Raw genomic sequence first — 27413 nt, 5'->3', positions numbered from 1 at the left:
GCTTTGCTTGCACCTTTTACAGCTTGGCGAGCATTTTTATAGAGAAGCAGAGTGATGTGACTTCCTTTGTTAGGGAGTTGGTGGAGCAAAACAGAAACTGCTGAGGTGCTTGTGCTGTGAGAAGCAGAATGGGGGTGGCTGCTTTTGGCTGATGGAGGGATAGTCACTGTAGACATATAATTGTTTAGTTGGAAAATACCCAAGGCCTTTAAGATTATCAAATCCAGCTGTTAATCCAGCTCTGACAAGTAGCTCATCACTTGAGGTTATGGTCTGGATCTGGACCTGTATGAGCTTTGACCAAGTATCATCAAGTTTCCAGGCATGATCTCCTGCATCTTCAGTTCTGTTGTGTTGGGGCATTTTAGCCCACTGAGACGACAACAAAAAATGGGAGGAGCTGTATTTCTGAGCTGCCTAACACATCTCTCCACACCTTCTGTTGTCCAAAATTTCATGTTAGTGTCCAAAGCAAACTTGAAGAGAAAAGGAACCTTCAGTTATGCAAAGCTGCAAATCTGAGTGCGTTTCTAAAAGTAATCATGGAGTCTTAGAATATCCTGTGTTGGAGGGGACCCACAAAGATCATGAAAGTCCCACTCCTGGCCCTGCACAGAACCCCCTAAGAATCACAGCAAATGTCTGAAAGCATTGTCCAAATGTCTCTTGAATTCTGTCAGTCTTGGTGCTGTGACCACTTCCTTATGGAGCCTGTTTGAGTTCCCAACTATCCTCTGGGTGAAGAACTTTTTCCTAGAAGCCAACCTAAACCTCCCCTGACACACCTTCATGCTGTTCCCTCAGGTCCTGTCATGGGTCACCAGGGAGAAGAGCTTGGTGTCTGTCCCTCCTCTTCCCCTCTTGAGGATGTTGTCACCTCAATGAGGTGTCCCCTCAGTCTCCTCCAGGCTGAACAGACCAAGTGACCTCAGCTGCTGCTCATACGGCCTCACCTCTGGACCCTTCATTGTCTTCATGGCCCTCCTTTGGACACTCTACCAGCTTTATATCTTTTTGATGTTATGATGCCAAAAATTGGTGCCCCCAGGACTGGAGGTGAGGCCACCCCAGTGCAGAGCAGAGTGGGACAATCCCCTCCCTCACCTGGCTGGCAGTGCTGTGCCTGATGCCCCATCAGGACACGGCTGGCCCTCCTCAGGAGATGAGATGAGTAGATATGAGTAGAGTTAGCAATGCACCTTTGGAGGCACCACCTCATGAAGGAGTGCATTTGATTTGCCTTGGGGAAATGGTAGTGCTAATGTTGAAGATTTGGCAGGCAGTACTTGAAGACACCAAATACTTCTTGGATGTATTTTTGTATATCTTGAAAGCTGAATGTGAAAAACCAAAAGCCTGCTTAATTCACTTTTGAAGTTGTGAGGGAAGAATGGAAAAGGTCAAGAAATGTAAAAATTACAGTTAAGCTGGGGTGTTAATTTGGTTGTGCCTAGCAATTGCTGTTCCTTTCCTTTGTACTTTTTAAATTACTAGCTTTGTAGAGATTTTTGTCTTCAAATGAATTTGATGATTTCAGTTTTCTTTTTTTAAGGGTTTATCTTTTTATTACCCAGCTGAACAGTTACGTTAATGAGTTTGGTTTGCATTTTGCTTGTAAGATTAAAGCTGATGGTGAGACTACATAGTCAATGGCAACATTAGTTTGTAGTTCCGAGAGTGTAAGTGCGCAACAGACTAGTTTTCTGTCAGTTTTCAAAGCCAAATGCTAAGTAGAGATGTTCAGTCCTTCCAGTTAACTTGCTGAAAAATGGGTACATCAATTCTGATAGCAGAATCTGTATTTCAGATAGCTCTGCTGGTATCTGCTGCAGTCTCTATAGCTTGGAAAGAAATTACTTTTATGTATGATGTTATAGCTTAATGTCTAATGAAAAAGAGTCCTTCAGCACAAAATCACTGAAATACCAACTTAGTTTAATTTTGTTTATATTATTCTGGATTTTAACTCCTGAGTAAGTTAAATTATTTAGTTATTAGTATTGTTTATCACCATGGTAGGATTGTTTTGTGCAAGCTTAGTAGTAGCAGGGAAACATTTAAAAGAGCTGTTTTGCCAATGGTAGTCCAAAGCAGTTCAGTATTTTGGTATATTTGAGGATAGAGGGGACTGGGAAGTGGAGTCTGCCTACAGGAGGGGCAGTGGTGCCTTTGACACAAGTTCTGGGTGAGCCTCCTGTCTCCAGCTTGCCCTGTTGTTTGCTCCTGCTCCTGCCTTGTGGTTGGCATCCTCCTCCCATGTACTGATGCTCGAGTGTGTGCTCTCCTGCTGCAAGTCAGACTAGTGAGGAAGCCTGTAGTAAAGCAAACCTTAAAACAGCAACAAAAAAAGGACAGTGGGAGGCAGAATTTCTGTTTAGATTTGCTGCTGAAGAAAAGGAACCTCAAACTATTGCCATTGTTGATACTTTTTTTGCCAGGTAAACCGTTCTTACTGAACGTACACCAAAAATGTTATGCCTGCTGTGGTAGCCTGGTAACCTCTCTCTGGTTTGCTGCATTGGTTTCTTTTCAAGTGTTTGTGGAAATACAAGGCTGTATCTGTAAGAATGGCAAGGAGATGTTGCTGTCTCTAATAGTCAAATGCAGAGTTGGGAGAGTTACCTCTGTACCCAGTGAGGAGATCACTGAGAGTATTTTTCACTTATTAGGATGAAGTACTTAATCCGTGGGGCATTTATGTGAGAGCTTATTGCTGTTTGTTGAAAGGATCTGTTAATGAAGTGAAGTTGGTTTCTGTTGTGGATAGCACTGGAAACCTAATTTAGAGGTTATATGGAAAAATAGGCTTTGAAGGCTGATAATAATTCTGCAGGAATATTAGCTTATTAGCTTTTCTGGGTTTTGGTTTTAGTTGGTTTTGGTTGTTTTCTTGGTATAGATGTACATTAAGCGCAACTGAGAGGAGACCAGAGCTAAAAAAATGTGGTAAGAGTGAACAGTTCAGGTCACAGTTTCTGGTCAGTTGTACCTGCCATGGAAGTATCTTATTCAGGTGTGTAGAAGAAATGCCCTGAACTGCTTTAAAGAGCCACTTCATTTTCTTCTCTGTGTCTATCCCAAAGCCTTTATAGTTTGTTCTGACGAGCTAGTGTAAGAGGAGAAAACAGCCACATGAACTTGAGGAAAAGCTGTAGGCATCTTAGACAACAAGATGGCTTTTTTCCTCTATCCTGAAGACCAGACTACTTGAATTAAGTAGAAGTCCAATTACTAACAAATTGCTTGTTTTAAATCCTGTGCAATTTAGCTTTTGGATCTCACTTGCTGTAAAGCTGATAGATTTAGATATCCTGCTTGAGGTACCCTGATTGTTTTTTAAAAAAAACTTCCTGCTTTAGTGGGAGACTGTTTTTTTCCTTGGTAGTTTAATTCCCTGTTCTGCAAGATTGGTTTGCATGTGTAGTTCCACTGACTCCCAGCAATCTCTGCATTCATGCTGCTCAGCATTGGCATGGATGCCCAAACCAGCCTCCAGTTTATTCTGATTTACAACTCAGACTTCTTTTAGTCTCCAGCCTTTCAGGGTGTAAAAGCAGCAGTTCCAGACTTGCAGTTTTTGTAGCCTAAGTGTTGCTGTGTTTACCTAATGACAAACTGAAGTTGCTTTAAAATAAGTGTTATGTCTGTAGTAGCCAACACAGTCATTATTGAATGCTGAACATGTTTTATGTTCTGTAATGCCAGCAATTATGTATTAAAATTCTGCAAATTCTTTTTTGAATATTCTTCAGACAAAAAATACTAACTAAGCGACTGTTTCGTCCTTTATTTTGAGAAATATTTTGCAGTATTGATTTTCATGTTCTGTTTAAAATAGGCATTGAGAGATTTTTGTACTTTCTTTGGACCTGAGATTGGGAGGGCTTATGGAGCCATGTAATTCTTACGGTATCCCAAGCAAGAAATAATTTGCACAGTATTGGTACTTGATGTTTTAAGTACTTTAAGACCTTCTTAATGTAATTTGGCATGTTGTAGATTATACAGATACTGAATATATTGGCACAATAAGTTTTATTTTAATATTTTAATTAAGTTATTCCCTTTGACATATCTCATGTTTGTTTTTTTTCCCCTAACAGGTGCAGGGAAAACACCGACTTTAGGAGGAGGATTCCACGCCAATCTGGGAAAGGAGTCACGAGCACAGACTCTGCAGAATGGTACTAGCAAATTTTTTTTATTAGTATACATACAATATATTGTATTATTACAGTTAATTTTTAGTTTTGAATGTGACCTCAAAACCTTGGCAGGCCCCTTATTATTCAGTGGACAAGTCTGCCTAGTGCTGATTTTTCATTGTGCTCTCATTTGGGTGCTACACCTGATTTGTGAGTTCATGTAGCTGACTGACAAAGGGTAATGGCACCTGACAATACTACTGTGGTTTAAAAGGGTTTTTTCAAGGTTGACATGCCAATTGCAGCTTTTTATTATCTGTTAAACCTATTGTGGCTTTTTATTTAAGTCAGTTTTCAGCGTTCTTGAAATGCTATATTCATATTTATTTTTAAGTATAATTATTCAAATATTTTTGGTCTTAAGCAATACATGTGTGAGATAATGCATATAAGTAATCATGTGCTTAATATGTGATCAGTGAATAGAGAGAGGAAAAATGGAAAAAGGTTTTAGCACACAGATGACATTAAAATAAATATTCTCATTACATGCTTTACATTTTAATTGAGATCTCCATATTCTACTCTCTTTAAAGAGAAGTGAATAAAACCAGCTTTTATTCCAGGAGCAGAATGGTCTTCCAGTTTGCTGTTACTCGTATCAAGGGACAGGAGTTGTCATTTTTCGGCTAATTAATACTCCTGTCTCATGACTCTTAGAGATGACAGCTGATGGGCTGTCACAGCAAAGTCTCAGAAGCTGACATGTAATTAACCAGGGATGTAAATGGGTTTTACTGAAAAGGTGCTCATTTGGGGGGGGGGATATTTTAGAGAAAGGTATTTTCCTAAATTAATCCTACGTTTGCAACTCAACACAGAAAAATCTTGCCTATATTATGCCCCCATAGGTATATGAAGAGTAAGATTGATCTGATGTTGTATCTTCATAGGTATAGACAGGTTAAGATTGATCTGTCATTGAAGTATAATCAGATTACTTTACTCAGCATTATTCAACTGATGTATATACAGATTGTTTTATATACAGAATGTTTTATTCAGCTGTTTGTACTTCAGAGTATTGAACCCTTTTTTGTTTGGCAAAGTAAAGCTTTCACTTTAGGTGAGCTAGTGTCAGTGTCAGGTCTGAAGTTACTATCTTAGGAGTTTTAAATTTGCTGTCTAACATGTAACCTATATAAGCAGTGGGACAAAGCCACTAAACTTAGTGAAGTCTGGTTTTGGATTAAGGCACTTTAATCAAAACTGTAATCTTGAACAGGCATTTTAAAAATAAATTGGCTTTTTGTGCGTAAGAACTTCACAGTTGTCTCTAATTGTAGAAAAGTAAAATGCTGATGGAAGGAAATCTGTCCTGTTGCTTCGTGGAGTGTTTGAATCCTTCAAAAGCCCTTTTGGTTACGCCAAAAGGTAATCACAAGTAAAGACAGTGTAGGCGTTTTTCTAGAATCTAAACACAGCTTTTTTCTTGGATGAGTGTTTGCTGGGGAATATGTCTGAGTATCTTCCTTCCCCACAGCTTTTGTGTGTGGGGCCTCCCTGATCAAAAACAATGATTGTGCCTTGGCTAAAGTATATCTGCATCGTATACAAGAAATTTTAGTTGCTTTAAATGAGCTTATCTCCTGAACAGTCTTGAAACAGGAAGATAATTTTTCCTTTTACTTACACCTCTCTGAAGCTCTTTGCAGGTTTTCTTCTATTTTTTTTCCTTGTGCCTATCCTTTCTATAAGGAGCAAGTATTTGGTCTTTGATTTCTGTAGCCAACCTGCATTTGTCATGCTGCCAATCTGTCTCTGGGAAAGTTCTTTTCAGTGAGCTAAGTGATGTTCTTGCTCAGTCCCAGGCATGACAACAGCAGCTGATATTTCAGGTAGAGCAATTGGTGTTTGAAAGGCTTTTCTTTTCTGCTGCTGTATAATGAGCCGGTTGTCTGCTGCTTTTAATCACACTTCTGGCTTTACATAGTTTTTAATTGCAAATTGAGCTATGGCAGTGAGCTTACAAAATCTCACCCTGTCACTGTGGGCCCATGATCATGGCTTTTTTTTGGGGGGTGAAATTATGTTAATATCCATCATGGTTAGACTTAAAAGTGTAGCAAGGTAAATGAACTTACTGTATGTATTTTAAACAAGAGGTATGGAGTTGTTCATTGAGTGAAACTGAAGTGCACTGGTAGTTGGCTGAATTAAAAATGAGCAGTTATAAAACATGCTGAGCTATTTATTTATTTATTTATTTGCTGGTGCCACTATGTTGGCATTTCCAAAATTAACTGTGCTGCAAATGAAGTGCTGAAATTTGCTCCTGTGGGGATGCTGGCCCAGCACAGCCTGTGAGCAGCTCTGGGAGGCCTTGTCCTGCCACTGGTGGCTCTTCTGTCAAGGCTGCTCCTGCCCTCAGTACTGTGAGCACACGATTCTCTCCTGTACCATCGGTGCTCCATGCAGGCTCTTGCTGAAGTGAAGAGCCAGGCTGTGGGAAGCAGGGATATGTGGATGGAAGTCCCCAGTGTAACTGGAGAGCAGCTGAGAGCCTGTGTGTGGTCTGACAGTGCTGGCAGGTCTTGCTCTGCGCCTGCTCTGCTTGCCAGCAACCTGCGCGCCTGACGTGGTGCGGGGAAAAGTCCAGCCATGGAGCAGGGACTTGCTGGGTTTTAAAAATCAGCCACCTCCCCCTGCTATCCCTCCATTGCTCCTCTCCTTCCCCATGTAGTTTGGGCCAAATTCTTCCTTGGATAAAAGTAAAGTCTGTCTTTTCGGGGGAGGTGGAAGGGAGGTGATCTGGACTCACTGTCTTACTTAATTACCAGCAAAGCAGCTGGGTTTGGCTGAATGTATGATGCTGCTGATTCTTGAGGCTTTTAATGAAAGGATGTTTAGAATTGGATGAAGAACAGTTTTGCATTAGAATGCTGAAGGTAATAATGTTTTTTTTCATCCATTCTAAAGTGAAGAAATGCAAAAGTAAAATCTCCCAGCAACTGCTCATCAATTCTGGACTCTTCTATAAAATCATTGTATGCACTGGTGTTTTTATAAATATGTATATATGTGCTCTAAACAAAGCCATGGGCAAGCCCTGAGCATTTTGTAGTTTTCAGGTTTGTGTAAGAATGTCCATTACACAGAACTAGTCTCCCTTACCACATGTGCCTTTGCTCTACCTTTCCTCACTATTTATAGTGCAGCAGGGCATGACTGTTCAGTTTCTCCCTTTCTTTGCTGAACCAGCTGATGTTTGTGTGTGTTCGTTTGGGAACTGTCTGCTTACAGAAACTGGAGTCTTGTTTACACTTGCTAAAATATTTATGCAGGGAAGACTTAATACTGTTGTATTTGTTCATAATCACTTTGATTTTCAGAGTTCAGTACTGTGCTGATTGAGTGTATGAAACTCCACATGTTCAACAAGCTGAGGCCCACAAAATGCTTTGTATCTGTGCATACAGACCTCATTTTTGTAGTAAAAATCTGCACACCTGTGACATGATGTGGTGTTTCAACTTTGTTTTAAGGGATATGGCAAAACAGCTAAACACTGCTGATTTTGTGAAAAAGAAGAGTTACGAATAAAATACTGGCTCAGAGGGGGGACTCTGACAAGACATCTTCCTCTGTGTCTGAGCCTCTTCAAATTTCTACAGTATTGGTCAACTCTTGCAGTTACTTACAGGGCTGAAATGCAGAGTGATGTCTCTTTAAATCCCATTTTACAGTTCCGTGCTGCATTACATAATCTCTCTAAATAGCCAGTTTATTCTTGTTTCCTTGCAGGCAATCTGCTCTCCCTATATCCGTGTCAGAGTCGTTGTTACAAGGGAGTTGTTCTTGACTTGGAGCTCTGATACTTTCAATAGACCAGAAAGAAAAGGGAGAGGGGAAGGAGGGTCAATGGCATGATTATAACTTGAAAGCTTCAGTTGCAAATATTCAAATTTGGTTTAAACTAAGTTTGAAGATTGCAGCTGCATCTAGCTTAATCCAATTTCTGAACTGTTGTGCTGTGTTTTTAATTATTTCTTTAAATGAATGTGTGTTTTCCCTCAGTCCTCTTAAATACCAAAACATAGCTAACAGTATTTTAATTCTAAATGGGAAAACGTTTCTGAAGATTTTCTGTAATGCATTTTTTACTGTTTACATTTAATGTATTTGCTTAATTCTTTAACGTTTGTTGTCATCACTCATCTCATAGCTGGTTTATTACAAGTGGTTATGGAGAGCTCTGCTTCCTCCCAGAACTATACATTGTGAGTTAGACCAGGACAATATATTATGCACGTGAAGAACAGAAGTATCCAAAGGGTAGGAACAGAGAACACTATTTAACAAAACTAAAACAGCAAGGGAAGAGAGAATAGTGGAATCCTAGAATAATAACTGAGATTGGAAGAGACCTCTGGAGGCTCACAAGATGGTGACTTTGAAGTTGCATTGAGCTGCTGAGGGCCTAGGGCAGCTAAGCTCCAGTTATTACCAAGGAAGGATATGACAGAGTTTCCCTGGACAACCTGTTCTCTGATGATTGGCTACCTTCACTGAAGAATTTTTCCTTGCGTCGAGTCAGAACTTATTTTGATGAAATGTGACTCTTGCCTTGTGTCTTTTTGCTGTGCATCTCTGGTGATGGAGCTCTGGCTCCATCTTTATAAGCTCCCACTGCAGAGCTGAAGGCACCAAAGAGACTTCTCAAGAACCTCAGCTTTCTTGGCTTGAGACTCAGCAAATTAATCTGTCAGCCTAATCCATGTACTGCAGTCTCCAAATCATCATAGGGACTCTCTGCTGGACTTGCTCCAATGTGTCAATGCCTCTTCTGCAGAGGAGTCCTGAACTGGACAAAGTACTCTAAATAGAATCTCACAAGTGCTCAACAGGGGATGATAATCACTTCTCTTGACCTGCTGTCTGCAGTCTTAATAGCACAGCTCCAGGATGAAATTAACCTTCACCACTGTGATTGGGTGCTGCTGGGCCATGTTCAGCTTTTTGTCCATGAGGAACCTAGATCCTTTTCTGCAAAAAAGCCAAACAGTCCCCAGCCTATGTTTTTGCCCTGCAGTTCTTTGGTCCCAGGTGCAGAAAAATTGCATTTGGCTCAAGAGACTTCTGCCAGCACATTTCTGCAGCATCTTAAGATTCCTCTGAATAGTGGCTCTGCCCATCAGCATATTGTCCATTGTTCCAATGGGATGTCTTCTGCAGGCTGGCAAAGGAAACCTCCTGGCCTATTGTTCATGTTGTTAATGAAGGTGTCGAAGTGTATTGACCCCACTATCAGTCCCAGTTGTAAGCCTGATGGTGAAAGTGCTGAGCACTACTTTTTGAACTGGGCCAGCCTTTCACCCAAGTTGCTGTTCACTGGCCTAGTCCAGATCTCTGCAATTTGGCTGCTAGGGAGAATGATGAAAGGGGATAAGGGAAGAGCTGTAGTTACAATTTATCTTGACTGCATTCTGGCTGTTGCAGTTGGGCATGATCTACCCTCATGGAGTCTGTGCTGGCAATTCCTGGTAACCTTCTTGGGTTTTGTGTGTCTGGAAATGGTTTCCAAGTAGATTTGTAGCCTTCCAAGAGGCTGAGGGGAGCCTGACTCACCTTTGGAGTCCTATTTCTCCCTCTGGAAGAAAAGCCTGATGCTTGCTGCCTTCTAGTCAGAGAGAACCTCTTCAAATTCCTACAGCTTTTTAAAGATAGAGATCACTCTTTTTACCGTCTTCTTTTGCATCCTCAGATGTATCTTATCAAGTCCAATTAACTTGTGTGTGTAGATTTTGTTTAAATGAGCCTTTGCTCAGTCTTTCTTTACCATGGATAGTTGCTTAACCTCTTCTCTGAACCAGCTGAAACCCTCTGAAATACAGGGTTGTAATTATGCTATCCATCTTCCTCACACCCCTCAAGATCTTGTTTATCTCGGGTTGCTGTAACCAAGCCTGCCATCAGACTTTACATCCTTCACCACTTCTTTCTGTCTAAAGAGTGGTAGGTGTGCTTCTGCTTGACCTGTTCCTGATGTGCTTTAGAATTCCACTGGTTGCCTGTGACCCACTATGGGTCCTGTACAGCAGCTGTTGGGTGGATGCAATTCACCATGAGAACCTGGGTGTCTTCCTGCTTTCTAAAGAAGGCTTCATCTTCAGGATCAAATGGTCTGTGTCAGGTGCTCATGACTGTTTCGTTTGGCCTTGCCTCTCATCCAAACCCATTTGCTCTTTATTGGCCTGTCAATCATTTTTCAGCAGAGCTTCACACTTTCAGGCTGTTCCTTTGTATAGAATGAATCCCTGTCACCTTCCCTGTCTGTCCTTCTTGTGGAGTCTGTAACCATCCATCTCATTACTCCAGTCATGTGAGCTGTTCCACAGTGTGTCTGTTGCTCCCCAGTGAATTTGTAGTTTTGCAGCTGTGCATAGGCTTTGAAGTCTTCCAGACTGTTTCCTTCGTTAGATGCAATCTTTTCTTTGACTCTTCCTCCTGTATCAATTCCTGTCCCCGGCTTTGATTTCAATGATGAAACTTCTAGTCTAGTCTCTCTGCCATTATCTTGTCTTTCTTGCCTTCATTTCTGTTGTGATAGAGGCTAGTCCTAATACTCTCATCTCTGTGTTTATTAGCACCACATCGAGTTTTCTCTTGTTGTCTTTTAAACTAATCATTGCTTAAAGTTCTCCTTTTCTGGTTTTGCCTCATATCTTCGTAAACTTCTTTACTCACTAAGGCTTTGAAAGACTTCCTCTTCTAGTCAGACCATTGCTTCAGTTTTACCCTTTGATCTGTCTACTGCCTTGTCCCTTACGAGTCCTCTGTTATCATTAGCAATTTCTCTCTCATCCATTTCCTTCATCTTCACATTTCATGTGTTAACTTCCCCCGTCTCTCTTTGAAGGATGATAACTGGGCATCTTCTCCTTTTCATTTGGGATGATATTACATGTTTTTCGTGTGTGGGTGTGTTTTGTTGGGTGGTGGATTTTTTGTTGTTTGTTTTGTTTGGTAGCTGATGTTTCAAGTACAGCCTTTTCCCTTGGTAACCTTCTTCAACCTCAACATACCTCTTCCATCTAGTCCTATGTCATGGCTGGACATGGGTGGCAAAATTTAGATATGTGTGTGAGCTCCTGTTTCTCATCTCCTTTCAGAGGCTCTGCATAGAGGCAGACAGATTTAGGGTGTGATTAATTTAATTCGAAAGGAAGTCAATGACTCATTCTCTGAAGCGTCTGTTTCTCTTCACTCACTGAAAGGAAGTCTATATCGACTAAGCCCAGTCACTCATCTCTGAAGATAAGGGTGATGAATCGTAGGCTTTCGTGTCTGCTGAATCTGTCTGTATTTGTGAATCTCCTTGTTGACACAGAGTTAACATGGCCAAAACTGAATTACAAATTGCATCCAACTGTTCTGCCCTTTTGCACGTTAACAAGTTCAAACTTCTTCCCACCGAGGCCACTCACAGCTTTCTTTCCTTCTGTCTTGTAGATGCACCCTCTCCAGCATCTGCTAAACCATGGATGTGTCCTAGCCATAACACTCACATATTTGTTTCTTGAATAAGTGTCTCTTGACTTTCGTTACTCTTCCTCTCTCACCAGAATATGCTCCAGAGCCAGGAATGTAGAAAAGTTGTGACCTGGAATGCTGAATTTTTGGTCCTTAGCTTCTTCATCAAAGAGTTTTAAAGGAATGTTGTTTTCCCGTCTTGTTTGGCCTTTCACTTTTGTGATTGCTGTTACTGATCACGTAACTGTTCAATAGGGAACTTTCCTGGTTTTACTAGGCTGTTGGACTTGCTTGTTACTGCTTGCTGGACCTCTGTGCTTCTGAGGCTTGCTTGGATGTCAGTAAGTGTGGGCTTTCCTGGTCCTCTGGTAAATTCCAGCAGCGCAAGCCACAGCATGATGCTGTACTCCCTGGTGGCCGAGCCTTCAGGGTATCTCAGTATCTCGCACACTTTTCTCAGAGCTTCATCTTCCAGGGTTTGCAGGCAACTGCACTAATCAGCAAAGACTTGAAGAGGTGGAAAAACATTTATTTAAGGAAAACAAACAAAAAACTTAAGGGGTTGAAAACCTACTCTTTAGCTAGCATGAGTTACTCCAAGAATTTGGGTAAAAGCAGAAGATTGTATTTCCCTGCCTGTTGCCCTGTTACTTTAGAGTTTGATTCAGAGGCCTCTGAGGAAGCTGGGTTCCTTCCCGTACTCCAGCTTCTCCTTAAGCACATGGAGAATCTCTTCATTCTCATTTGGCTTATGATACCCTGTACTTCATCATCTCCAGCTACCTTTGTTAAAAGACCTGTCAAGTTCATCAGCTGATCTGGGACAACCTTTTGGTTATTCATTGATTAGTTCCTACTTGAGTTGAAATTTGAAAATTTTTATTGTCTTAAGTTTTGGCCATTTTTGTGTTTTGCTGGGGAATGATGAATAAAGTACCTGTCTTGGGGATGGTTTTGACGTGCTGCTTATCCCTATAGGGACAATATAATGGGGAAGAGTCCGTGTGTCTTTTAATGAGATCTGTTACATTTCTAAAGAAGATGATCTGGGATCTTTTAAGTAAAGAGTAGAGGATATGCTGGAGATAATGTGGTTGGATTTTGCCCAGACTGATTGACAACTTAAAACTTTGAGCACAGCATTCCACTGGGTTGAAATAAGTGAGTGAAGCTTTGCTGGTCTTCCTTACTCTGTTCCTGTGTTTGCTTAGCCAGAAAAGGGAAGAATTAGAAAAGGCATTTTTAAAATTTGTCGGAGGTGTTGGTTCAGTCTGTATGTGACTGAGTAAACAGAGATATTGTCCTGTGGCTGAGGACAGTCTCTGTTGCTACTTTTTCTTTTAATTTTGAAGGTTGTCTTTGAAGTTGGAAAAAAAAAAAAAATTGCAGCCTAAATCAAATGAGTTAACATGACTTCTGTTGTCTTAGCTAATAACTAGAAATATTTGCATGTTCAGCTCCTTTGAACTGGCCTGTTTCTGACTCTGGAGTTAAAAGCATCTTTCATGAATCCTTTGCTCTGTCTCCTCTCCTGTCTCTGCTCTGTCTCTTGGTTTATTAGCTGGCTGTGGGCAAGAGAACACTGGTGGCAGGGAAACACATATCTCTGCTTCATTTTATCAAACAAGAGAAGAAATACCCTCTAAATTTCTGTGTGCTTGTGAAATTTTTTGGTTGGATATCAAAGTTACGGCCTTTTGTATCTCCAAATTTCTCCCTGTTAAATTTGGCAATTTCTGTGTGACACAGAGCAGCATGATACTGATCACATTTGTGGAATTCACTGATGGAGATTTATCTCCCTGCAGCCTTGTGTAGGTAATTGGAACCTGTCATTTCTCTTGAGAGCAATCCTTTACTTAAAGATAGTTTACCTAAAGGGCTAATGTTTTTTAAAACATTTGCTTTTTATAGTACTATTCACAAGGAAATGAACTTGGATATTAATAGGTTTATCTTCCTTCTTGTACAATGTGGCAGAAAATAGGGGACTGCCTCTCTCTCTCCTCCCCCTCTAGTAATATCTATAAATTTCTGTGCTAGTAATCTGCCTCTTCTAACAAGCATGTGAATTAAGCCATTTTTGCTTTGGAATGTTGTTAGACAAGCTTAAAATATACTCCAGGTAATGTAGCTTTGGTTTAAGTTCTATGTAACTGCTGCTCTCCTTTTTGATAATGAAAGAATGTATTTGTCAGTTTTGTGGCATAGGACTGTCTTAAACATTAAAACGTGAGTTTTGAAGTGTTCGTGTCATTTTATAGGCACTATGGCTCAAAACTTGAGAGGGGGAAGGTTGTTGCTTTTAAATGCTGTGTTCTCTGATAGTACTGAGCTCTTTTCATGTGTTGAAAGTGCCTGTTTGTTTTGCTCTGTGGAATAAACTGGAGTTCTGGTGATGTGACAGTACAGGAAAGCGTTCCCTAAGCCTGAGGGTCTGCCAGTGTGATTTGCTTTTAGAGCTATTGCGTTTTTCTTGGAAGATTGTTCTGCTGAAATAATGGCCACAGCATTAAACTTCTGGACCTCTGCAGAAATAACAAATAACAGAAGAAATTCAGAAACTACAGGGTTCTGTATCAGGTATGACATGTGTGTCAGTGTGAGCTTCCTGTATTCAGTACAGCCACACCAGCAAATTTATTAGCAGACTGACCTGTGTCAGCCCCCCTACTCAAAAGAAGAAACCACCAAAAACCTCAAAACCAAGCTCTGGTCCCAGCCTGAACAACTACTCTGTGCATGCAAGCAGGTTATCTTTGACCTGGATGATTGCAGTCCTGGGATTTGCTGCCCTCCTTGTAGGTTGTGGTGTCAGCCCAGAGGGCTGATTTGGTGTGGTGTGTGGGTGGGAAGGAGCTGTTGTTTAAAGGGTTGGGAGCTCCTCAACCATTGCCATCAGACTGCTGCAGCTCTGGAGTCCAGTTCCATGGATAGGCACCTTGTAACAGCAAAGCCAGTTCAATCCCAGCTTTTCCCATCCCTCAACTGCCCCTTGCCACTCCCTTCACCCAAATATGCTGGGCCTTAGCTTGGGCAATGCATCTCTGTACTGGGACAGTGAAAAGATCTGGGTTTCACAAGCAAAATAGAAAAATAAAAAGAACCAGCCCTTTTTTTCTTTTCCTGTTTTCTTTTTATCATTTCACTCCTCCACATGCCACCATACATTGGAGGAGGGAATGGGTGACGTAGAGATGAGCAGGAGCCTCTTAAACCAGTTCTGCAGCAGGAGAGGCTGAACGCAGAGCTGCGTAGTGAGCTTCTCTCTCTTTTGCTTTTTTCTCTTAGGTTTTCTAAAAACATTTATTTATAACCCACTGTCCTGTTACGTTCAGTCCTGCACAGTCAGAGTGAAAGAAGGTGTTTTCTGTTCTTTTGGCTTGACTTAATATGAGTGGGAAGATTTTTAGAAATGTTCTGTTCATTGACTGCTGCTAGCAGATGGATGCTCTCCGCTTGAAGTGCCTCAGGCCTTGATATCTTCCGTTTTCTCCCCCTCCCTCCTCCCAGCACACACCCTGGAGTGTGCAGGCTGTGCTAATTTAGTCACAACTTTAAAAGGAGTGATGAAGAAGAAGTGCTCAGCTCTAATAGAATTCTTGTCGCTCGTGACATCTTTGGGGAGTACATTTTCATTTCAGGATCCCTAAGGATTTTTTCCAGCAATGTGTATTAGATATTCTGTGATGCTTCGATGGAGCAGCACTAAAATTTGTGATGCATTTTAGGACCAAAATGCTAATTCTGTTTATATATTAATCAGTTCAGAAAATACAGCATACATGACATCCAGTTTGATATTTTTCGAGTATTTTAGTAACCCAGGCGTGACTGTTTCTGGTTCTGAGGTGGCTTTTCCATTTCTCTGAACCACAAAGCAAACCTTTAAACAATCATTTCGTTAACCTAGTACGTTAAAACATTTGAACCAATTACTGTATTTTACGAAACTGAGTGTTCCTATGTAAAGAGTTTTCCTTACTTAACATTAGAAGTCATCTGATGCTAGGTCTGAGGAGTTTGATTAATTTTTTAACAGAATCACAAAATGTTACCATTTTCTGGTAAAAATTGCGTGTATTTTAAATGGAAACAAATGACAGATTATACACAACCAGACTTAAAAGCTGTTCTTCTATGCTGTTACTATGCCTTAACTTAGGGGATCTGTTCAAAATCCTGTACAGCTTCAATCACCAGATGGTGCTGTTATACACTGCTCAAAACACGCCTGGAAAGTAAGTTTCAGTTCTGCCATTGCCATACTTAAGTGTAATTTCACGGGAGGAGTGGTGAGATAGAGAATTTCTTTCTTTAACCATGTCTTTAAAGTAGAGCCTTTCGTGAAAATTTTGGGTTTGCTCTTGTGTGAGCTGCTTAGAGCAGAATTTTCTCCCACATGGTTTATGACCATGTTTGATATAAAAATGTTACGTGGGATAGTTTAGGAGGTTGGATTCTGGGTGTGTGGGACCATATCTGGACTCTGAGCCAGTGTGATTCCTTCTTGGGTGCTGAGATTATGAAGGTTTGCAGTAAGGAATGAAGGAGCATAACAGGCAAGTACTGAATATTTTAGCAAAGGTGAAAGGCTGAAGAGTGATGTCTCTTCATAAGCTGGACATAACCTGTTTCATGAATGAGATGTAATTTAACCTGGTTAATTAGGAATTTGGAAGGGCAAGAACTCCAGTCTGCTCTGGAAAGACTCTCTTTAACAAGAGAAATCCAGGCTCCTAATGCACAGTTTCTTTTCAATGTATTCAATAAATGTAATGCTTTTCCTTTTATTTAGAAAAAAACCTTGAAACATACATATAAATGTAGTAAATTTTTTTTCCCCTCAGCAGTTGTAAAGTAATTAGAGTTGTAAAGAAAGTTGCTTTTTTCCTAAGGCTTTGCAGAACTGGTTGTTTATGGTTAGACATGAAATGGGAAATCATGAGTTTAAAGTTGCAAACTATTCCTTTAGATGAAGATGTTTTCCCCCTCTTTGTACTAAAATAATTGAATCATTTTGGACAATAAAAACAGCTAAGTACTAGGCTACTTAGACTAAACCTAAGTAGTGCTAAACATGTAGATAGAAATGAAGGAAGTTTAAGTAATTGCAGGAGGGGGGAAGAATTCTCAAATGCATATCCCTCCTAAAGGCATTATTATTGCTGTAATTTTAGATGTAATTTCCTACATTAAGAATGTAACACTTGAAAAATGAATGTAATTATTTCCTACACAGAGATTTTTCTTTTAACTTTGTTTGCTAATAGAAATTATAAGCAAATGACACTTAAAAAGTAGAGAGAGAAGTACAGCGTGGTCTCCTCAAACCCAGGCTCCAGTGTGGCAAGGAGTTGGGTTTAGCATACTTAAGCTTGGTTTTGATCCATGCTGTGTAGACCTGCCCTGGATGTCAGCAGGAGCTGTATTTGCTTAGCATTATTGTTTGGGACATCAAGTATGTACCTAGAAGCTGGCTTTAATCACCAAGATTTAAAGCCTTCATGCTGTTACAACAAAGCTGTCCCAAACAAACACAGTGAAAATTAATTGGAAAGGCAATTGATTGCTTAGGTGTTTAAAGTCAGTTCAGAGGATTCCTGTGTTTTCAACCAGAAGAGGCTTAAGTTTGAACAATAGAAAAATCAAAAATGGATCTTTCTTCAAAGAAAGGTCATTAGCACTGAATGCAACAAAACAAGTGGCTAATTATATTCAAATGTGTGACTCCCTAAGAAGTTATAATATGTGAATGAGCATATAAATGATTTTTTAATAAAATCAGTTAGGAATGGGATTTTTAGGAGAAAGCTGTATGCTCTTCCTTTATGTGCCCTAATACCACTCAGTTGATTATTTGTACTTTTGGGTAGGATATTATGAAATGCATAATATTAAGAAAGCAGTTTAGGATCACAGTTCCAGTCTCTGGGATATAAACAGAGCTTGGTTCATGGAATGACTTAGGATGTACAGGAATTATACCCACACCTTCTCCTGTATGGTTGTCATTCCTTAGAGAGACTGTATTGATTAATGTTTCCATTGTACCTTAGGCTATTTGATTGCTCTTATAAATCAGTATTCAGGGAAAGCATTCTGTGCATTTTTACAGTAGGAATTATGAATTTGCTACTTTGCTCTGTAGTCCATCTGCTTAGGATGAGTTTCTGAGAATGGGTTGCTCTGCAGACACTGGTCATTAGGTCTGGTCTGCAGCTTGAGGGGTTTTTTTATAACAATACAGAACTAAGAAACTTGAGGTTGCTTGTTTCCTGTCCTTACAAAATTGATGTACAAGACAAAGCCACCTTCAATGTCCTTCCGTTTTAGAAAGCATCACATTATCTTGTCTAAAAGGGAGACATAAATATTGCAGTTTCCAGCCACGCTCTCACGGGTTAGCACCAGGTGCTAAAGCATGGGTGATCATCCTTAAAAGTCATCCTGGTACTTATTTCCAGAGTTTGGCAGAGCCAGCTGATGCATTTCTGGTTCCATTGGGCATGTGTGCATATACATGCAAGCTCAGACAGATGCATAGAAATACTTCTACATGGGAAAAAACAATTTTTAAATTAGATTAGGAGATCGATGAGTTTGCTCACGGCATGTAGTGACAGGACAAGGGGGAATGGCTTTAAGATGAAGAGAGGGTAGGTTTGGATTAGATATTAGGAAGAAATTCTTCCCTTTGAGGGTAGTGAGACATTGGCTAATGCTGCTGAAGTTGTGGCTGCTCCATCCCTGGAAGTGTTCAATGCCAGCTTGGATGGGGCTTGGAGGAACCTGGTCTAGTGTCCCTTCCCATGGCAGGGGGTGTTAGAGCTTGATGATGTTTAAGGTCTGTTCCAGCCCAAACCATTCTGTGATTCCATGATGCTTCTATCCTTTTAGACAAAGCATAGAAATTGTGTGTTACTGAAGAGCTGTGCTCAAGGCTTGTGGCTGCACTTCTTGCCAAAGCTTGTCTCACTTCTCTTTCTTGCTCTGGCTGATGCCTGTAGAAAACTGTTTGTTTTTTTCCCTTGGGTTGTGTCTCAGCACAAAATCTTAAGAGCACAGGGAGCTGGTGCAAGGGGTGGTGGTGGGATGGATGGGGGGGTGTTGGATTTCCCCTTTCAACTGTCACTGGCAATTTTATCCTCTGCTGTTTTACCTGATTTATTTATTATGAAAGAAAAAAGTAGATTTCTTCTAATCCAAGAAGGATTGGGAAAATACTCTTACAAAAAATAAAATGGTGAAAAGTACAGGCTCAGCTGGTCCAGTTGAATCTAGTCTTCAGGCTGAGGTTTTTGTGTATTCTCTCCTGCTTTTTACCCTACGTTTGCTGTGGAGTGAAGAGAGGAAAACAGACTTTATATGAAAATGCAGTAAATCACTAATAGCTCTTAATTTATCATTCACTCCTCTCTAATTACCAGCCTCCATTTTAAATGTGAGATGAATCCTCACAATTTGCTAATCCAAATTCATCCTCATTTTCAAAGGTGAGGATGAAGCTGTCCTCCTATTGTCAGCAAATCAGCATCTATAAATTAGGAGATTTTAGAGGGGTTGCCTTATTATCCTGAGCCCCATGCAGCTTGCCAAATCCAAGCAGGTGTTATGTTTGCTTGCTTCTCTGGTTGTGAAAGCTCAGGGAAAATAGCTAGAAATAAAATTATTGAATGTCAGCAGAAATCTTGTAAGTGATTTCATAGCAGTACTAATGTGGGTGAATAGCTTTGCAAATACAGTCCCTTTCCACCTTAAAAAAAATTTTCTATATCTAAACGTTTCTTCTCTTTAGAAAGTAGGAGGTGGGGAAATAATCTGACATATTTAGCTACATGAAATCCTTGTTTTTAAACTTAAAAATACAAGGAAAATAATTTACAAGGTTGCTTAGTGATACTGTGGGAAAATGTGTATCTTGAGACTATTCAAAGGCATCTCAAAGTAGATTTAGAAACTATGGTTCCCGACAAGCACTAGAAAAAAAAAAAATACTGCTTCTGGTGCAAGCTGAATCGGTCCTTGAGCGTGTCAAGAAAGAATACCACTTTTCAAGTGATTTTTGGAACAAATCCAGGGTGCTTGTGAGGTGACGTTTGTTGTCTGAGTGGTCTGTGTTATTCCAGCTGGCCCTATACTAAAAGTTAACTCTTGCTTGCTGCCAGCTTCTTTCTTGAGAGCAAATGGGTATCTATAGCTTTGGTCAAAATAAAGTTGTTAGACATCCTGTGGATCATAAACATACTTCTGTCTCTTTGTGTTCTCTGTCCATGGTGAGTCCACCATGCATTGATGGCAGATGGTCTCCTCAAGGGTAGTTTGCACCCTATTCTAGATCTGGGGGAACTGGGAACAGAAAAAAATGTTCATTTTGCAGGATTACAGCGGTGCTCAGATGCTCTTTTTGCCATTGGCTACACAGTTTTCCTACTACATGTGTGGGTAGTTTGTTTCCCCCACTGCTTGTTACTTTTTGATCTGACACGTATGACCAATTTCATTCCAAGATTGTTGCAGTGTTTGATTCCAGCTTTAAGAAGAAGAGGAAACTTGATGTTGATGAAGGTCTTAGACATAGAGGGGAAAAAAAGCTTTGAGGTTTTTTTGGATTTCTGAGAAACACTGATTAGTCATGCCAGCAAAGTCGAGTTGTGGAATTGCAGTGACACTGAATATTAAATACCAAATTCAATATCCTAAGAAAACTTCAACAGAAGATAAAGGGGAGCATAAGGGAGTGTAAGCAGTCACATGGAAACAAAAATCAAGTTCTTAACAAAGTACATTTGGAATTAATTGTCTCTTCTGCATTTTGCAGCAGAAGTCAAGGGTTGTCACCTGCCTCCGTGGCTCAGTCAGGGAATAGTGTGTGGTTTTCCATCTCCTCCAGAAGCACTCCCTCCCTGTTAAGATAAGAAGGATCCTTGTGTCAGATACCCATTCCTGATCCAGTCTGTAGAAAGCATAAGAGGGAGACGACATAATAACAGCCGCTTGCAACAAGATGTTGTTAAAGTTTGAGTGCTCTGATTTCAAAATGATAACAGGCAGTGTTACTGGAGGGTAAAACCACAGTTGATTTGAGGCCCTCAGAAATGTTTGGGTGTGCTTCCAATCCATAGGGGCATGGCTTTCAGTAGGAGTTGAGTGCTTAAGATAATAAAAGCTGGATTAAACAAAGCAGCACCCATACTTGTTGTTGGACAATAGGATGGCATTTGACCATAGAGAAATGTGAATTTGGTGGGTCCTGTTGCTGTTGTAACTGCCAGGGACATGGATACGTGGATGTAAGGTTATTTTGGACAAAGCTAGGCAGAATTTCATCAGCCTGTCTGCTTTTCATAACACTTGAGTAAAATACAAAAGGTAGGAAGGGGCAGATTATAATTGTTTTGCAGAGGGAAAACATGGTCCTTGAGGCTGATTAATGCAGCAGTAGAACTTCTGAGGCCTTCAGTGAGGAGCTGCTTTTAGCATAAACAGGTCTGAGACAGGCAATTGATTGAAGTGTTTGTTTATTTTTGTGGGTCTTGAAATAGGTCAGTAAATAGAATTTACTCTGTGGACTGTATCGAAGCAATATGTTAGTTAGGTTTGAGATGATGCTGATGTTAAGCAATTCCTTAGGGCAGCTTCCTTGATTGCAGCTCCACAAGTCAAAGAAAAAGCTCATTTTGGTGTTGGCAGCACCTGTCTGATTGAAACTCTGAGGCAGCTTGTGTTTTATAGTTGGCTTATTTAAAAAAAAAAAAAAAATTCTAAACACTGTCACTAATCAGAAAATGCGATGAAATTTAGTCCTGTCTGTAGTCAGACGAGGACAATATTACATTCAATTAGATTGTTCTCTCAACTGCTCTTAGAACTGTTTTGGGGGGTTGTTACAATCAATACTCTTTCTTGTGTTGAGCATCCTGCAGGAGCAGTGGCAGTATCAGGGGAGATGAATCTATGTCTCCTTCAATGAGATCCGTTAGGTTGCTGCATAGCAATCATCACATAAATCCACTGATTTCTGCTTAAGTCTTTAGTCAGTATGATCTCTGGTAGCTATTTTTCACATACCATATTACCTAGAGGAAAAGGAATTAATAATGCATCTAGTCTTGGATACGTATGTTTAATGGATGATCTCACATCCTATCTTGGAGTCAGACTGCACAGAAAAAACCCTGTTGTAATTGATCGTTGAGGTTCAGCACATAAAGAACAGAAAAATGTAACTGTGCTTACCTAAAATTTTCTTTAACTACTAAGGACTGGCACACAGGAGGTAAGTGGATCATCTAGAAGAGCAAAGGAAGTTGGTATCTGAAGATTTGGTTATGGAGAAAATTTCTCAGATTTTGTTGCATGAACAAGTGTTGAGTTTTTTTGGTTTTTTTTTTTTGTGGGATGTGCTGTTAATAAAATGTTTAATGAATAATTAATACAATTTAATATTTAATAAATGTTTAATTTAGGAAAACTAGAATGGAGTGGTGACTGGAAAAAATAATTAAGAGGCAGAAACTTGAGTAGGTGGATCTTTGCTGTCCAGGTTAGGCTGTTCTGTGTGACTGACAGTGGGTCAATTGTTGTTCTGTGTCAGACTGAGCAGGCTGAGGTGGCTATTTGGGGAGGAAAGGGTAGAGGAATTCTTTTTCCTTATTCTGTGCACTCAGAATGCAGAATGATTCTGTCATGCAAAGCAGCCTCTCTCTGAAGGTTACAATTTTGCAAAAGCATAAGAACTTCCTTTAACCTAGTAAATCATCTTAGCCCATTTTTCTTGTATAGCATCATTCCATATCATGAATTTTTCTTGTGTTTTGCCCTTACCGATTCATATGTTCCAAGCAGTGGGAGTTTCCACCAGTTCCCTTGGGAAACTATTATGAGGTCCAGTGAGTTTTGTTGTAAGGTCCTGTTAACATAGTGCTTACATTTTCCATTAATTTCATGTTATTAGCCCTTAGGCATGAACTCATGCTTGTATCTATTTATGGCTTAAACTTCCCTCATCTTCCAGAAATCTAGTGATCTTATGCTCTTCTCTTAACAAATCATGTCTGATAATTAGGTGAAGGTTCTAAGTTCAGTCTCTGGGTCTTTAAACACCCACCCCCTCTCTCCCAGCCATGTTCTTAATCTTTTATTCTAGGGTAATCAGGGCTCCAGAGGAGAATCAAGTCTAGTGAGAATTTCCTCATCTCAAACAGTTGTTGATGTATGACATCCTGTACATAAATAGTAGCCTCATATAAATGGAAGGCATCACAAACATACAGATAAATATTATTCAAATATGCCCAATGTTTTCTAAGAGGGCCATGTTGGCTCTCTAGAAATATGTAGATGGCATTGTAGTTTTAATTCTTTACCGAAACAGTCTGTACATCTGACTTACATAAATGTTATTTTTTAAAGAAATACAAGGCTGTTCCTGAAATATGTGCATTCTGTCTTTAAACATAAATCTCTTTCCAACTCCAGGCTGAAGTAGATACCACGAGAGACTGACTTGATAAATGGTATCACTGATTCACTACATGGTTTAGCTGAGATTTGTGGCAACCTTCACTTATGCTTAGTTTAAAAAGGAAGGAAATGCAAAGTTGAGGCTGAAGCCCTGTCCATAATGTCTTCTGTCATCTCTGGGCAGTACAGAGGTGCAATTACCAGGGGCAGCTGTAGCTTTGATCTAAATAGGCCATTTGTGGTGCTAAAGGAGAGCAGCCCCTGCAGAATCACACTGCTTGCATGAATGCTGTAGCTGATGGACTCAGCTGCCAGGGACAAGCTAAAGGTGGAATTTAATTCTTTAGCTGCAGCCTGGATAAAGATTGATGCTGTCTTACCTAACTGCCAGGTTTCTTATCCCTTCTGTATAAAGGAATAAGTATTTGACCACTCATCAGCTTCATATAAAAATGACTTAAATAAGTATTAACCTAATACAGTCTCTCTTGCTTTTGTAACAGCTCTGTGCCTTTCCCAGCTTGATTTCAGCTCTTCTCTCTTTCTGCTTCCATTTTTAGATCATGTTTTATCTCTTATCCCTTTGATATCTCTAATAACTCCTTCTTTTGCTTCAGCCCCTCATCTACTTCTCTCTGCATCCTTTTTACCTTGATGCCTTCTCACTGTATTTCCATGTTTTTAGATGATCTAAGAAATTTGCCAATTAGTTGATATTTATGAAATTTTTACTTTGGAAATGACTGTGTTGTCTTCTTTGACTGCCAGTTGGATAGGGTCTGGATGTGAAGAGAGTGTCCTTCGTTAGATTTGTATGTGGAATTATAGGGGAAGGAAAAGGAAAGAAAACCCCAAAGCCCAAAAAACAAACCCCCACTACAAAAATCAGAGCCCCAAAGTAGCTTTGGGCTCACAGGCCTTTTTCAGTCCCGAGGAAGCAGCAGCAACCTTAAGTAGAGGCTGAGAGCAGAATGGGTATTAGTCTCTGTCTGTGCAGTCCTTCCTCCCTGCACAGTTGGATGATGGAGAGTGGAAATAACTTACCACTAACAGTTGTATTTTGACAGAACAACTGGTGTGCAGAGGAGCAGGGCTGAACCCTAGGTGAGGATAATTGTCCTGCACATGTCTGAGGACAAGTAAATTCTCAGACATGTTATAAAAGGTGAGTGTTAAAGGTGGACAAGGAAAGTAGGGAAGATTCACAGGGATGCGCAGGGGCCTCTTGGCAGGAAAAGGGAAAGGCTGGACTGGCTTTTATAGCAGGGAATATGGATTAAACAGGAAGGTTGTTTTTGTTTGGTTTTTTTTTTTTTTAAACAATCTTAGTGTGTGTGACCTTATCTAATGGTTGCTGCAGTGCAGCTGGGAAGTGGTAATTGTTCAGCTGTGGTAACTCAATTACTTCTGCTCCTGTCCCTGTCCCTTGGTCTCAGTGGTGGTTCTGGCCAGGGGATGCCATCAGCTCCTGCATCCTCCTCGTCCATGTGGAGCTCCATGTGGAGCACCCTGACTCCCGGGGCTCCTGTCAGCTTCCATGGTGTTTGCAAGGCTGAAAAATGGCTCCTGTCAGCTTTCACTCTTCTGTGCCTCGCAGAAGCCCCGATCTGCAGGGAAGGCAGGAGAGCTGGCTGTCAGCAAGCAGATAACACTGCACTGATTTATATGCTGCTCGCATCTGCAAAGTTTTCCACTGCAGCAATGGATCCCTTTGTGTTCAGTCTTCATTTTTGTTTTGTTTTAAAGATTTTGATAACTTTTACCAATAGGCAGTGGAATTTTTTTCCTGTATTGTGCTGTATTCATGAATTTTTTTTATCTGTGTAGATTGATGACAATTGCTTGTTAGTTAAATGTTTTTTGCTTTGTAAAAGTATGATATAAGTTCAGTCTTTCTCATAATGATAGAATTGCAAGTATTTAAAACTTCTAAAAAGTGGTCTTTTCAAAACTGTCAGACTATGTTGTGAGCAAATATTTTTCTTTCTTTTTCCTGCAGTGATGTAGAAATAATTTTGGGTGGTTGAAGGTAGTGCTTGGATCAGCAGTAATGCTGTGTGACAGCAGAAATGTTCCATTTCTTGTTGTGACAAGAGTAACAACTGGTAATTGATAAGTGTATGGAAAAGCTTTAAATGTATATAGATATAGAAAAATCTAAGAATAACTGTCATATAAGATGTAATTAAAAAAAAAAAATAAAATCACTGTCCAAACAATACAGAGGAAGATTAAAGCAAGGCCTAACTGGTGGTGCTTTCAGAAGGAAATCTTGCATGTCCAAAAGCTACCACTATCTACAAGTTCTTGGTGTTTTAAATTTTTCTTTCCAATTTCCTTAATGTGAGACAGGTAAGGGTTATGCTACATTAATCATACATGTGCTCACAGTTCTTGCCAGTAGTGCAGCTTTCCAGCTGTTTCAACTTTGAAACAGCTGCAAATCTTCTGCAAATAAAAAAATTCAGTTAGCTAAGCTTTCAGATATAAAAAAGCCCATATTTGCTTTCTTCCAAAATGTATCTGAAATGACCTGAAGCATTCTAGTAGACAAATAATTAATGAGCACGATAGCATTTGTTTAAACTGTGGTAAGTCAGACTTCTGTGTAAGCTGCCTTGTATGGGAGGAGCAGCGAGGGCTGGGAGCAGTAGCAGGGAAGCAGGAGGAAGCGTAGGGATAGTGTGTACTTTTCTCTTTGACCCATTTAGGCTTCAGTCTCACATTTGCTTTGAGTTGATCCATGTGTATGTGGCTGTTGACAGTGTTTCTCCTCTCCTGTGCCACATTGTGCTGCTGTTAGGGCTTGGGAGGGTGCTTGTTGAGTTACATGAGGGAGCTGGTCCAAATGAAAATTCAGCTTTTTTTGTTGCTTGGGTTGATTTTCAGCACTGCAAATTCCCTCATCTGTATCAGTGTGTGGCCATGTAAATGTCATGTTGGAGGTGGGAACACTGTCTGCAGGAACAGCTTGGACTTTAGCTTCACTTAAAACAGTCGTGATCCAATTCTTTCAATGCTAGTGAATCAACAGATAAGGGTTTTGTTGGGGTTTTCTTGCTTTTGTTTTCTTTTAATGTCAGCATTGACTATGGTTTCCCAACGTGACACCATAAGTGAAGTTCGGTAAGGAGTTTATGAAGAAGCAGTTCTTTAGCTGTGCTGAAAAGAATAATTAAGTGGGGTTAAGAAATGAGCAAGCTGCTGTCTTGAGGATGATGGGCAAGATTAGCAATAGGTTAAGTGCAGCCCCTGCATCAACTGTATGGCTTCTAGTCTGTTGTTGAAGTGTGGGTAGCAGTTAGATGAATAATGGGAATGAAATGGCAGCAGTAGAAGGGCCACCTGTGAGGGAAGCAGAACTCCAGGAACTGAATACAGAAAATCAGAGGAACCACTTGCGATGCCAGATTTTTCAGAGTGGGTAAGACAAATTAATTCAAATGGCCAGTTGCTGTTTATGCAAAGAGGCTCTCCATGTGGGAGTGGTATCATAGGATCAGGGAATGGAAAACGTTCTTGAGGAGGGGGGTGGGAGAACTTACGTGGGTGCTTTGCAGGCCTGCTTTGGCATTAATGGAATACAAGGGCCAATTTTGAGGGAATGAATCCTTAAAGAAGTATGGATAAGTGCTGAGAAGAGATGTTAACAGCAAATTTTCTAGGTGAAAGAAAAGTAGCTTAGTATCAAATATTTAAAATGTGGTTGCAGCAGTGGCCACTATATTGAATTTTTAAGCCATTAATCTTAAAGATGCATGGTTGTTCTCTTTAGCTGAATAAGTGAATGAGGCTTTGACATGCTCTGGAAGGGCTTTACCAGGACAGAGGGGAGCTGCACCTGGTAGATGGGGTGCTCTCATGGGAGGCAAAATGGATGGGTTGGATTGTTGTCAGTGGGCAGAAAAATTGAATACAGGTCTCTGCACTGAGATAGGCTGGGTCTGGATCTACAAAGATAAAGAGGAGGCATCAATCCTTCAGTAAACAGGTCTGGATTAAGTATTTTTTATTTCACAAGGTTATTTTTAACAGGGATCAGTTTCCTGGTTTGGTTTTCTGTCCATTGCCACAAACAGTTTTACTGGCACAGTTGGTGAAATATCGCAGGGAAAGGGCCAGGAGCTGTTTTATTCTGCTGAGATAACAGGAACAGAGTGTACCCTTGGGCAGTCCCTGAAGCAGGTCTGCCAGGTGACAGAGGCACTGGGGATGCATCAGTCGGAGCAGGGCCAAGTGTTCATGGGCTCCAGGTTGCTCAGCCTGGGG

At 40.4% G+C, this 27413-nt stretch overlaps 1 protein-coding gene across 1 annotated transcript in view; it reads left to right on the top strand.

Moving 5' to 3' along the window:
• The window catches only part of BRF1 (BRF1 general transcription factor IIIB subunit), a 172910-nt gene that overhangs the window by 10272 nt on the left and 135225 nt on the right, over window positions 1–27413 (top strand). The window contains exon 2 of the mRNA XM_082283858.1: window positions 4104–4184. Within this exon, the coding sequence (XP_082139984.1) occupies window positions 4104–4184 (81 nt within the window). The remainder of the gene's footprint in view (window positions 1–4103; window positions 4185–27413) is intronic.

This window comes from Coloeus monedula, assembly GCF_965178545.1.
Source record: "Coloeus monedula genome assembly, chromosome: 6".
NCBI classification, from domain to species: Eukaryota; Metazoa; Chordata; class Aves; order Passeriformes; family Corvidae; genus Coloeus; species Coloeus monedula.
The sequence above is the reverse complement of the archived record's forward strand: the minus strand, read 5'-3'. Positions and strand labels throughout refer to the sequence as shown.